This window comes from Stereum hirsutum, assembly GCF_000264905.1.
Source record: "Stereum hirsutum FP-91666 SS1 unplaced genomic scaffold STEHIscaffold_8, whole genome shotgun sequence".
Classification (NCBI taxonomy): Eukaryota; Fungi; Basidiomycota; class Agaricomycetes; order Russulales; family Stereaceae; genus Stereum; species Stereum hirsutum.
The window spans coordinates 386,227-400,024 of NW_006763138.1; the positions used below are offsets into that span (position 1 = coordinate 386,227).

Here is a 13,798-nt window from a genome sequence, read left to right on the forward strand (position 1 = left end):
TAAGCGCCGGAGCGCGTCCTTTTAACTTGTGGGAAGCGTCCTTGTCTCTTTATCATTGACAGTGACGCTTCTCACAGGTGAGTCTTACTATAGATTTCGTCTCTTTCTTTTTCTATTACTTTGTGAGGGCAATATCATTGACAGTGACGCTTCTCACAGTCGTTCTTCGAGTGCTCGATTATCTGCGCCTCACATCATGAGCGTAGTCCTTTTTTTTTCCCTGTCTGCTTTGTCATGGTTGTTCTTATTAGTTGATTCGACCCTCCATGCTTCACGCTATGGCCCCCCACATTGATTTGCTCTACACTAACTGTAGTCATGGCTCCGCTGGTTTGAGTACCTTGTCATATTTATGTGCTTTGCTTTGATAGTATCCATAGGACGCCTGTGGTCCCTCATAATGAAGCGCCGGAGTGACACATTTTATTGTGTGATCACATCACCTCGTGCTAATCTCCTGCATCTGGTCTAAAAGCTTTGTCTCAGTTAGTTCAACTTGGACCAAGCAAGCAATAACTAGCAAGGGGGGTGTACAATAAGCCGAAAATTATGCATTAGGCTTTTCGGGTACGGTTGTGCTCGAATTTGTCTACTTAGGCATGAAAAGGCTGCATATGACCTAGAAAACCGCGGCAGGTTTTTTCTGATGTTAGCTCTTAATTGATCTCTGAGACTCAAATCTCTTCCTACTTGCCTCAGAACAAGTTCTCTGATTCTCTCCCTTTGCGCCGGACTCGTCGACATCGATATCTACTCGCTGCAATCACCCTCTTATCGATCGGACTCATTTTGCACCTCTTATCGACTTTGAACGAAAATTGCCTGTTCATTGATTAGGTTTGTTTTGCCTCCCCTTTATTGCTATCACTCCGTTTCTTCACTATCCTACCCTCCACCATGTCCTACGACAAATGCAATGTCGACAAGCGCAATCGCTACAACTACAGCTCCTGGGTCACCAATGCTGAGGCCATCCTCAGTTCTAAGGGCGTTTGGGCCCAAGTCGATGGCACTGACATTGCTCCTAAGCCAGCTAATGCCGTCACTGTTATCTCATCCAAAGCAAAGGAGATTAGTGAGTGGAATCAGGAAAAGACGAAGGCTAGTGGGGAGGTTAGTGGTTGGTTGAGGGGAATCATAAGGCACATATCTGGAAGGAGAAGGGAGATCCAAAGGCGATGTGGGAGAAGTTGGAGAGTGTCTTTGTGCAGAAGAAGACTGGTACACCTATTCCGACCTCGTTGCTTACGCCGATCTCTACCTCGCCCATATCAAGGAGCGCTGCCCTTCCAAGTTCACCCTTGACGACCTCAACTCAGAATTATCATCCATGACACCCCGAAGCTCGCTATGGCCGCTGCTCTCAAGCCTCTCTGCTACTTCTGCGATTCATCCTCCCACATTGTTCGCGATTGCCCTGAGATGAAGTCCGCGTCGTCCTTGGCCAAGCAGAAGGCGTCTGGATCATCGTCGTTGCATTCTGGAGGCCAAGGGAAGCGTGGGGGTCGTGGCAGAGGTAGAGGGAAGGGAGTGAACACGAATGAAGCCCAAGGAGGGACTTCTATGCCGTCGTCGGGTTCGGGAGAGACTCCTAAGGAGGAGAAAGCCGGTCATGCAAGTGCTCTTTCATCATCAGCTCGCCTCGCTTGGCTCCGTTCTCGTGGAACCACTGACTGGAACATAGACACAGGCGCCTCTTCACACATGACCCCTCATCGTCATTGGTTCTGCTCGTACTCTCCTCATGTCGTGCCCGTTCGTTTGGCCTACGATTCAGTCATCTATTCTCAGGGTATGGGGTCTATCGAGTTCGTTCCTATTGTCAGTAGTAGAGAGTTGCGTCCTGTAGTGTTCCATGACGTTGTGTACGCTCCCAGGCTCGCCTCAAATCTATTATCGTTGTTCCAGCTCTCTGTGAGCCAGGGCCATGAGCTTCACATCGTCGGGCGTGATGTCGCTTTCAAGCGAGCGGGAGAGCTGCTATTTACTGCCTCCGTTGTCGACGGCAACATCGGCTATCTCAATGGGCCTACATTCATGTCTCACATTGCACGCCTACCTCTGCTCTCAATGGTGGCATTCCCTACGTGGCATGAAAGAATAACGTCCGGAGTATAACAACGAGTCAGAGGGAATTATTCTGATATTTTAGCAAATTTTCCGGGGCTGATAGGACCACTTACTGCAGAGTTATGACTTTAGTTATTTCGCCACCAAGCGGGCCGCAGAGGGCCGGATTCCGCGCCTTGGGATCCGCCACTCTGCGTCCCGTTTAGGCAGTTACTTTTCCAACTGTATAGTAGACCGGTAAGCGCCGAAGCGCGTCCTTTTAACTTGTGGGAAATGTCCTTGTCTCTTTATCATTGACAGTGACGCTTCTCACAGGTGAGTCTTACTATAGATTTCGTCTCTTTCTTTTTCTATTATTTTGTGAGGGCAATATCATTGACAGTGACGTTTCTCACAGTCGTTTCTTTAGTACAAGGCTGCGAGGTAACACTTGATTACCGTGCAGGCTGTATACCTGAGGCTCCCGCTGATCTTTTTCTAGTGTGGCATATGAGACTGCGATGACGGAAACAAACACTGTTGGCGCCTTCATTTTTGGTGAGGATGCTAGGGCACATGTCTCGAATACACGAAAAACAGAGACTAGGCGGTGGCACACATACAGCTAGTTCATCATCAACTGCAAGTTTCACCAGGTGTTGAACAAGCTACAGGGGCCTGTCGTGCAAAGGTTCTTTGAGTTCCAGAAAGCAAATGTACCAGGACTGAGTACTTCCTCTTCATTCTCTTTCCTGCAATTTCCCTGTGTCCTTGTTTTTGCAGACTACAAGCTTCGAGTCAGCATCTGGAAGCACCTCAATTCATGAACTCAGGCTATTTATTCCGCGCTCAATGCTTACAACGGACTTGCACAGAAAGTAAGATCACCCACGAAGACAATGAAGTGGGACGAGCTGATGGACATCACCTTTGTCGCCAATTTTGACCTCATACGCTCATCTCATGGCGACGCCAATATACTTGTGAAGCCTTGGATAGTACAGGCCAATTGCAATAAGGCCATTGAGACTGTTGAGCCACACCTTGCGGCATGCCAGTCGGCGTATAAGTGGACTAAGCACACCGCTGCTATACATTACAAGAACTGTTGTCGTGTCACCGGATTTCATGAGACACAGGATATCTTCGGGCAGGGTCAGACAGCGTACTGGGCTGTGATGGAGAACAAGACAGCATTGATTTTTTTTGGGAAATAAGTATACAGCGGTCACAAACATCTGCTTGGCGTGTATGTTACTGACTTTTTGTATAACATACACTCCTCAGCCTGAACCCTGTCATTTCCCAACAGCTGTACCCCCAGCTGCGTTTCAACTTGGTGAGATGTTGATCAGTGTGGCAAAAATGACCATTGGCTTTTTTTATTTGCTGCTATATACAACCCCCATTATCTTGAATACATTACACCTTTCGTTTACGCCTTCTCTCTCCCTGTGTGAACTCTAAGAGATCCACAAAAGTGAAAGCCACCAACCAAGCAAAGAGCCACAGTGGCCCATGCCAAGCTCACAACACGGTACACGTGATCGTGTAGCATTGCTTGTTTGAACGCCAGCAACATTAAATCCTTTTGTTCTTCCTTGAGTGGGCCGTCCTAGCCCCCCTTCAAGCCTGTGTTAATTATTGGTGAGCTCCTCTATGGGCCCTGTGTGACAGAGGCTGTGAATTAACACCTATCTAATATCGATGAGGGTCCCTAACGCTCTGACATGGCAGGTTGCGTTGTGTTCTCAGCTTCGTTGTCACCTAAAATTGTGATGAGCTCTCTTTCAGGAGCTCAACAATTGGCACTTTGCACTTTCATTCAATGAATAGTCTGTCCAGAATTACGACAAGATAGAGGGAATTATTCTGATATTTTAGTAATTTTTCCAAAGCTTATAGGACCACTTACTGCATCACTTGTTTAGTAGCATGTTCAATGGATATAGACAAAAACAGATAGAACTCACGCTAGGATCCTCAGAAGTTGAAGAAAGACGACTAACAGATAATGAGGAGAGATATGTGAAAAGAGAGAGCACAACAGTGAAGAATGACAATGTTATGACACAGTGATCTCACTGTGAACTGGGGTTAATTACATAAGTTGCCGACAGACATGGGATTGTGTCAACAAGCTCACAAGGACTATAGAGCAAATTTTCTTCATCCCGTTTGGTCGAAGGCCTTCATTGGCCTTCTAAGTACGTTTCAGTAATTCAGAACAAGGTTCTGAGTGCAATTAGTAAATAAGTATAAGCTAAGAAGGAGGACAATATACATACTTATCATTAAGGTCTACAGGCAGTTTCCTCCTCAAGCTTGAGACAGTGTTCAACTTGATTGAGCCTCATACAGAGGCTTGCTGAGAAGCATTGAGTACTTTTGCACACCATGTGCCTTGCTTGGCCTTCTGATGTCGAGAGGAATAGTTAGCACATGAGCAAGACAACAATGTTTAAGACAGGACAAAAGCTGGACCATACTGTAGCACACCTTAAAATCACTTAGCGCCGCAGTCTTGGGTGGCCGTTCTCACACGTCGTTCTCCTCCACTTCAATCTTATTCTCACCATGTTCATCCCTTTCAAACTCATTGTCATCAATATCCTTGTCAACACCTGCTTTCAATCTCTTCTGACTCTTTGGCATCCTTAATATTTTCATATTCTTGCTCATCCTAGGTCTGATGATGATAGCAGCAGCATCACGTGGTAGCTTGAATCCTCAGGCTCAAAGCTGTTTGTGGCAACAAATAAGTGTACTAACCTGGTGAATCCACCCCGTACATGTTATTGTAAATGTGCTTGTTATTGCTCAATTCTGTGTACATTTAGAGTATTTCAGGGTCTATAAATGCGTATTGATGTCCTGCATCGCCCCCTGTACTTGATTTGATGTGATTTAGTTTGTTTGTTGTTGAGTACAATGATATTAATTAGGTGAGTACCCCTTTACCCTCTTCCCTAGCTCATATTTACCAGAGTACTCACCACTACCTCTCAGGTACCTTCAAGATACCCGTAGATTAATTCTATTCATGAATACCTGCCCATTGACAAGTATCTGTATATCAATACTCATTGTTATAAATGCCACCTGAATACAAGTGTGGCCTCTGAGGGTATTGACCTGCGAGTGTGTATGTTTCGAGGCCTTCCTGACGTTGTACAAATGATTGAACTCAACTGACACAAGAAGATGCATCACAAGTACCACAAGACTGTGTTGTCTACAAAGGATATTGTCAAGGAGAACGAAAATATGACGAAGACAATGTTAAACAACTGAAACTTGCGACGTATTAAACTCCTGACAGTGGTGCACGCAGGTGAGCACATAATTATCAGATATTGATAATTTTTCACAAAGATGCCCCTCCACTGTCTCTATATACATAGAGGGATATTTCTACTAGTTTAGCTACATGGAAGATTTAACTAAAGATATATCTACCTCATCCAAATATCTCCGGTCAATATGGGCTACAGTTATATCCTAGATAGGGCCTAAACCCATGTGCTCCTATTATTTCTGGGTCCCACTGTGAACAATACCTGAGGACGTGACAGTCATCATCCAAGCCTGACGAGATGAGGCCATAGGAGTGGCCAGTGCTACGTATGCCCTGCTGGTGGGAGGTTCTATGTGGTACAGAATCGACAATGACAAGTCAAAAATCTCAGTCGCTCCATAGGTCACATCCATGATAGCCCAGGAGCGAGTAGTACATCTGCCTTTTGGATATCGGGGTTGAGTGAAAAGGCATTGCATAGTTTGATGTGCATGATGAATAATGAGTTAATGTGGTGGACCTCAATATTGGAGTAGCCACAACCTGAGAATTCCAACAAGGTTAGTCATGGGTGAATGAGGTGCTACTGGATGTAGAAGATGGTACCACAGGCACAGTAGAGGAACGGCAATAGGTAGCTGAAGGGCGATAGGCAGTGGAGAGTCCTGCCAATATCTTCATCTCATCATGTGTTATGATAAGTGCTGAAGTATTCATGCATGTAAGTACATATATTTTCAGAGTAGCACACAGCATTGAGGACGTACCAATGGGAGTTATAACCTGATCAGGTGTATACTCTACATAATCACACCATAAATTCTTTTAATGGGAACAAGCAAACTCCCAACAAAGCTACACCAGCATTGAGAACACGAGCTGAAGCCTTCTAGACTTCTGGATGATGTAGACGAAGAACAGGGGAAAACACTAATTGTGCGCCTCAACTCAACGGCAAACGCCGGTGCACAAGTTGAGGTGCCTCGCCACGCGACATGGGCCTCGTCTATGGCCCTTAAATAATGACGCCGTGAGGCACGTTAAAGGGGGTGAATCAATATAAAAATTGATGGTATACACTATTATCCTAAATAAATGGGGATATAAATGAGATTATTCTGGGGGTGGGGCTGAGAGTCATATTGAGCATGGGCGGACGTAGGGTATATATTAGAGTAATTTAGAGCAGTAAGAAAGCCATTGTGGCAGTTCTGGTTCCAGCGGTATGCTCACTGCGGAGTTTCCCGGTGAGGTCGTGGGTTCGACTCGCGCTCGAGGAGCCGTTATATGGCTCAACTTTATCTTAAGTGCAATAAAGGTGTGCATGTATTTAAAATAACAACTCCCCATATAGTAATTAAATTTCGTTGGAGACCACCAGCAGGGTTCGAACTTGCAACCTCCTGGAGTCATGGTCAAACAGGAACGCACATTGCCGACTGAGCCAACAGCACTTGTAAGGTCTGGAGACCAATAGAATATATACCGCTGCCCACTGAGCTCCCTGACAGGGCTACAGGCCTCTCCTCGTCTTCATCTTTACTCTTATATGTTTAGATATCATTCGAGATATATTTCTAGTATATACATAATTATTCAACCTGTATTTTGACATGTATACGATCATGTCAATGATTCGTGGGCCACAGACGAAGTTCTTGTTGTGTGGCGAGGCACCTCAACTCGCGCGCTGGCGTTTGCTGTTGAGTTGAGGCACACAATTAGCGTTTTCCAAGAACAGGATACTAATAAGCAAGATGATAAGTTACTTGAATTCTAAGAAAGTGTAAGGATTGATTGGAGCTGTGTTGGGGGTAATGGGTACACTCCCAAGGCTGGTAGGAGATGGGAAGAGCTCAATACAAGAACACTGTGTGTTTACCACTTCTGGAAATGGCTCAGCAAGTCCCACACTTGTGTCGCCTCCTTGCCCGTAGACTTAAAGCCTCGTGAAATGCCTCCCGTAGCATTTCTTCTATCAACACAGGAGGGACCAAGTGTATGCATGGCTTGGAGCATGCCAAGGGAGCTTCTACATTTGTCTAGGGATTTTTAATATTTTATTCAGGTCCCATAAGACATCTGATGATGATATGGAAGTTCACACCGAACTACCGGTTCTTGTAGAACAATTCAAACTCCACCACCCAGTGGTTCTGCCTGCCTTCGAACGAAGCTCCAGGAGTTCCTTGTCAACCATTTTGCCTTAAATAAAATTATAGAATATGGTACTAATCTCTGTCTTTTAACTTGTCCAACATTCAAGACGATCAGTTCAATATTCAAGTCATGGCAACACGATCTTGCTCAAACTCGTGTCAGGCTTTAGTTTTCAATGCTTTATAATTTTATCTATACCTGATCTTTTGAGGATAATTGTTTAAAGCTGTGACCTTGTATCCATTGTCCTCTAGATCAGTTTTTCCTTCTACCTACACTTTACTTTGCATCATATCGTCTCGTCCTAATTCAGGATTCTCTCTTTACATTCTACGAATGTTTCCACATTCTCCTCAGTGTTTTCCAAAGGGCACAATCTTAGTGTATGAATATTTTATCTTCTCCTTTGATTGCATTAAATATTTGTCTTTGTTTATCTCTACCTACTCAACCCGTGGTCTTAAATCTGTATAAATACGTAGTTAGGTCCTCCTGTATTTCTCCAGCTTTGTAGATTATCTATTCTCGGCCAATTACTTAGTCTCAATAAACCTCTACCTTTTATTTTGACTTTCTCTTTAGTTTCTGTCTTGAGCCATGGGGTATCCCTAGTCCCAATTGCCCGGTCGTGACAACTTCTGCTGCAAGACTTTTTATCAGGCTGGGAGAGCTTAAGCCATCTTCGTGCATATGACTCTTTAAAATGAGATCATTGGGTAGATTGTCACTGTGACTGAAATTGTGCGAAGACGGACAGGTGTCAATAGTTGCCTGAGATACTGTGACAAGTCAATCGATGAACCTGGTGATTTGGTCTTCACTAGGTAGATAACCATAGTGGGTGAGCAGGGGAATGCTGAGGTTGATAAGCACTAAGATGAACTGAAAGGCCATAGCTTAGAGAATTATAGTAGATTGGTATGTGGTGGCGGGCGAAGAAAGACCGACCACAAGAGATGGCGTGCAGTCGAAGACTTGTTTATAGTTGGATAATGACATCAGCTCAGGTGCAGATTTGGCCATCCTTCCATCTCTTGTATGTACTCTTTCATCTACCCCTCTATCTTGTCTTTGTTCTGAATAACTTCTCATAGTAAGTAACCAAATAGTCCATGCTTCTACCCCCTTCTAGTTAATGTCCAAGTTTTTTCCCGAATCGCGTGACATAAATGCATTTACACATCCTCAACAAAAAGCTGTGATCTCACCTTGATCGTCAATTCATACATGCCCCTCGTGTGAAAGCACTGTTCCATTATTCTACATTGATTTTGCCAGAAGATGCGGCGACAATGCAGGGGAAGGGAGAGATGGATAGGGCATGGAGGATTAGTCAGGACAAGATTGTGAAACAAATGAGTGCAGAGATGGCAAAGGGGAGACAGGATAGTATTGGATGGTGAGTCATACAGGTCGAGGTACAATTATAACAGAAGGTGTGTTGAACACATTTTCTTATGCATATCCAGCTGTGCTAATTCTTTCGGTGTGTATCACCCTCAGTTCACGTATTTATAATCGCCTGTGGGGTATTTCCTCAAGTATGACGTGGTGGACGAACTGTGACTGTTAAATGACCTTGGCTTATTTTATTATATAGTTATGATCATTACATAAATCCTTAGGATCCTTTGAATTTTTGATTTTTCTATCTTGAGCTCTATATTTTGTTATTTATTTACTGAATTGCCTAACCACGCATGTGTCACAGTTGTCCCTGTGATCCCTTCTTTCACTCGGAATATTGCTTTCAAACTCTTTGGTTCATGATATTGCTAACTTTGATCTTTTCTCGCTAGACACATGGCCATTGTTGGCTCAAAAGGCCACATGGCCACATTTAACTGTTGTTGCTGTCCGTCCTTCCGAGTCTGAGGCGGTAGACGTAAACAGATCAGGAGAATTCTGGGAACCCAATATCGATTCCTCAGGTATATTTATATCAAATACAGTAAACTATCATGCAAGAACAGTCGTGACGACAATGTCTCAGAGATCCACAGTATCCAATGTCTCAGTCTTATACTGTGTCACATAACCTCAACGTATGAGTAAGAATATTGTGGCGCAGTTATCGTATACAGTTTGAATGAAGTAGGAACGGCGTGCAATCTCCGACCAATACCAAACGACCAACATCATCTCCTCATTACAGCTGTTTCAGTAATGGTTGGCAGTCGCGCGAGAAAAAAAGTAGTTCTACAAAAAAAAAGAACTTCCTTCGTGTAAGAACACTGAACGTAAGAGGCAATCGTAGGGGTCGCGGGTTCGACTCGCACCCTACGTAATGAAGTATCTATTTACTGCCGGCATTGTGGTCACACTGTTATCACACCAGATATGACACAATATGTTTTTTCATACCTGTCAGGAGTAATGTATAATTTTTTAAAGCATGTACCATGAGCGGCGGCTCAAAGAAAGCAGCATGGAGAAGGAATTGACCCTGTAGATGAAGTGACACGAGCGCGGTTTGAACCAGCAGTCTCTGTGGTGTGTGTGGCCGCCGCATTTATTTTCTCTGTAGAACTACTTTTTTTCGCGCGCGACTGCCAACCTTTTCCGAAACAGTTGTAAGTTCTTTGCACCTGCAAAGTAACATAGTATAGTACCAAAACGAACAAGAAAGGAATCCAAAGCAAAAACCTATTTTTGTAAGTAAGAGAGTTATACGATTTTTATTCCTGAATATTGTAAGTAAAACAATCAAGAAAAATAGACTGTACAAAACAATGTTCATAGTCATACATATCGTATCATTCACTAAGTAGAACTATTGCGACAATTCTGAATCTGAAGGAGTCATTGAGTGTGCGCATGCTTGCACTATAAGTCAGAAGATGCATACCAGAGTGAAGGGTCGACTGAAGAACGGGAATGATATCACTGGAGGTGAGCCCCGTCGTAGAGGTGCCGGAGGACATAGTCACTCCAAGTGCAAAGTTGGAACGTATTATTGTCAGCGATATCGTGAATGATAAATAGACCGTCCCAACACGGATGAAGCTTCATGAGAGCTTCTGACCTTCTTAGGATGAGCTCACCAACCTTCAAACCGTGCTCCATGTAACTGTTCTCATGCCTCTGTGCTTTGTCTTGCAACCACTTTGATGCCTTCACGTTCACTTCTATATAGAATCTTTCTAAATGTTGAACGTGTTTGAGCTGATGATGCTGCAGAGCAGCGATTTCTTAGTCGATAGAAGGACGCTGGAGAGTGAAAAGGACTGGTTTGGATGGGAGACAAGGGTTACAGCCATAGGTGAGGAAAAAAGGTGATTTTCTGTGACTTTGGTTGACGTGTGCATGATAGGCGAGTAATACGTTGTCAAGATATTTGTCTTAGCAATCCTGATGGTTCAGCGCCATGAGATGGTGGAGCATCTCATTCAACTGCTGATTGAACTTCTCGACACATCCATTCGTCTGCGGATGGTATGGCAAGGTTTTGATGTGTTTGATGCCCATTCGCTGGAGGAAGTTCTGAATATTGTACACCAGAAACTCTTCTTCATCATCACTGAGTACTGACGTTGACTTTCCATATGTGCAGATGATCTTTTGCATCATCGTGAGGACGGCCTTCAAAGAGCGTCTTTCAAGCGGCTCGGATAGGACTTGATCAGTTGTGGATTTGATTGCATTGAGCTGATACATGTTCCCTGCACATAATTTTGGGAGCGGTCCAATGAAGTCAGAAGTCAAGGGACCAATGCTCAAACATATTGTGTCGAGGGAGAGGATGGAGTGTTTGAGATGGACCAGGTTGGTTACGCGTGAATTGACAGTGATCGCAGGTGTGTACCACTAGTTCAACAACATCATTGAGTCCTGTAATGTGAGCGTGTTCGCGTACAGCACGTGTCGTCGCGTCTTGAGCAAGGTGACTGATGTCGACGTGGATCTCACAAACGAGGTCTTCGGCATCGCAAGGTGAAGTGGGAATGTGAAGGGAAGTCTGATTGTCGATATACTTGTACAGGTTACCTTTATGGTTGAAGTAGCCTTGCTCGTTGGGCTCGACAACAATATCCATGCTAGAATATATGTGTAAGGTTTTCTTCGTCTCTTCCAGACACTTGAACACAGCTAACCTGTCCTGATCTTGGTATTTCCTAGCTTCTTCCAACGATTATGACTCGTCGCTGGTATCATCACTGAAGAGCTCTTCTTTGTCTATCTGATACGCGAAGAGAGGACCTGGCGTCTCGGAATCGGGTACGTACTCATTCATACGACAAGAGAGTGCAATGATTAGCGGCTAACTGTTGTGGACCAGGTCAATAGACAATCTGCACGTCGAAGTATGTGAATACGAAAAGCATGCAGGATCATCCGACTCCCTCCCCTCATTAAAAACAGCGACCGATTGGTGAAGACATAATATGATACATAAAATTAAATGGGAAAAACACTGCCAATGCAATCGGCAGATGCATCAGAGTCAACGATGAAGAGCCTCCATGGCTCAGGATAACTGAGAACGGACACTGACATAAGTTTCTTTTTCAACTCTTGGAACACGTGTTTGCAATCAACTGACTGGTTAACGGGCTTGGTCTTTCCAGGCGATCCACGAAGGTCACAAATTGGACCAGTGATCTTTGCAAAACTGTTGATGAAGCGGCGATGATAACCGGTGATATTAAGGAAACCTCAAACCTGGGTGATAATAGATGATAACAGCCAGGTGTGTATTGCTTTCACCTTGTTTGGATTAAGGTGAATACCTTGTTGAGACATGAAAGTAAAATAACGACGAGCAGCCCCAGCTGCATTTCTCCTTGTTGAGGACAAGACTGTGCTCGTCAAGTTGCCAGAGGACCTAGATGACGTGTTCAGCATGGGCCTGTTCTGTTGGTGAGTAAATGATAACGTCGTTGAGGTAGACCATCACGAACTTATTGAGAGGATCTCAGAAGATATCATTTATCATCATTTGGAAGGTTATGATTGCGAGTGCGTTGCATAGTCCAAACAACATGACACAGAATTAGTAGTAATCAGAATGGCAGGTGAACACAGTTTTTAGCTTCAAAGCATCATCGAGACATACCTGCAAGTACCTGGAACAAAGGTTGTAGAAGTTGATACGAGTCATCAATACGAGGTAGAGGGTCACCAGACCATGTAGTGCCATTATAATGAAGTGCGGCAAGGACGTCCAGCTCCATTGTAATGTCTGGCGTAAAGTACGCACTGCCACACTGAGCCAGAAAATGGCTGCCATTACAATGCTGCACTGGCCCAATTGGGATATCAACAAATGCCTGCATTGCACATTTTTGTTTTCTGTGATAAATGCCGGGTTCAGAACATCCCAAAAAGGATAAAAATGGGTAGGCTGCTTTGTGCTCGAAGGTGTGGCACTAGAATGTTCATTTTAGATGTGGCCCGACCTGTAGTGCTTTGGCCCGGCTGGTTAGCTGGCTTTTGGGTGACCGGGTGGGTTCTAGGGGCGGGTTGGGGACCCGGTAGGGGTTGCTAGGGCGGGGATGGGGTGCTGGGGTGCTGGATAGGGGGTAGGAAAATGGGTAGGGGGTGGGGGTAGATGGGTAGCAGGCTGGTAGGGTGCTGTATACATGAATTGGGTGGGTTTTGGCTGGGATTTGGGTACTGGGGATGATACTGGGTGTACTGGGGTAGTATTAGGTGCGATAAAAATCGGGGAAAATAGGGAAATAATAGTAGGGATGCTAGGGTAGGCCTAGCAGGTGCTGGTTTCTGGTTTGTTAGGGGGTTAGGGGGTGTTTTGGGGGTGTTTTGGTAACTTTGCGAGTTTTGTGATTTAGAATGAATGAATCACATTGCTGGGTGTCGTTTCAATGGAATCAGTGTATAAAACGTAAATCGGCGAGGTGATTTCGCCAACATGAAGGAGCCCGATTTTGGGGGTTCTGACTATTTGACAAACATTTATAAATATATAGGACGCTCAAAATCAATTTTTGAAGGAATCGGTCCATTCGTCCCAAAGTTATAGCATAAACGGTTAGAAAGATATTGCCACAGCGAGGTCACAGGGGGTCGGGAGGCCAGAACTTCTGATACAACGGTTCGATTTACTTGGTTTTTGCTGTCACGGGTGGGCGAACATCAATACTTAACTATGGGCACCACTCGGTGCCCAAGAACAGCGACCATCTCATTGGTAGCGGTGCGGCGTCTAGGGGGGGAGGAGGAGAACATCTACCCTGGGGGTATTACCATGGTTAGAATGTCTTGTGGTGTTGAAGCAAAGATTGGACAATATAGTTTGGTGTTTGGGAAGTCGATCTACGGTTCAAAATC

The 13,798-nt window shown here is 44.6% G+C and overlaps 1 protein-coding gene across 1 annotated transcript; it reads right to left on the reverse strand.

Moving 5' to 3' along the window:
• Positions 1-12,001: 12,001 nt before the first annotated feature.
• STEHIDRAFT_22499 (uncharacterized protein) lies at positions 12,002-12,160 on the reverse strand (the record flags this gene model as incomplete). Its single annotated transcript, XM_007304502.1, has 1 exon — positions 12,002-12,160. A coding segment is annotated over one exon (159 nt), but the record flags the coding sequence as incomplete, so codon positions are not given.
• Between the last annotated feature and the right edge of the window lie 1,638 nt (positions 12,161-13,798).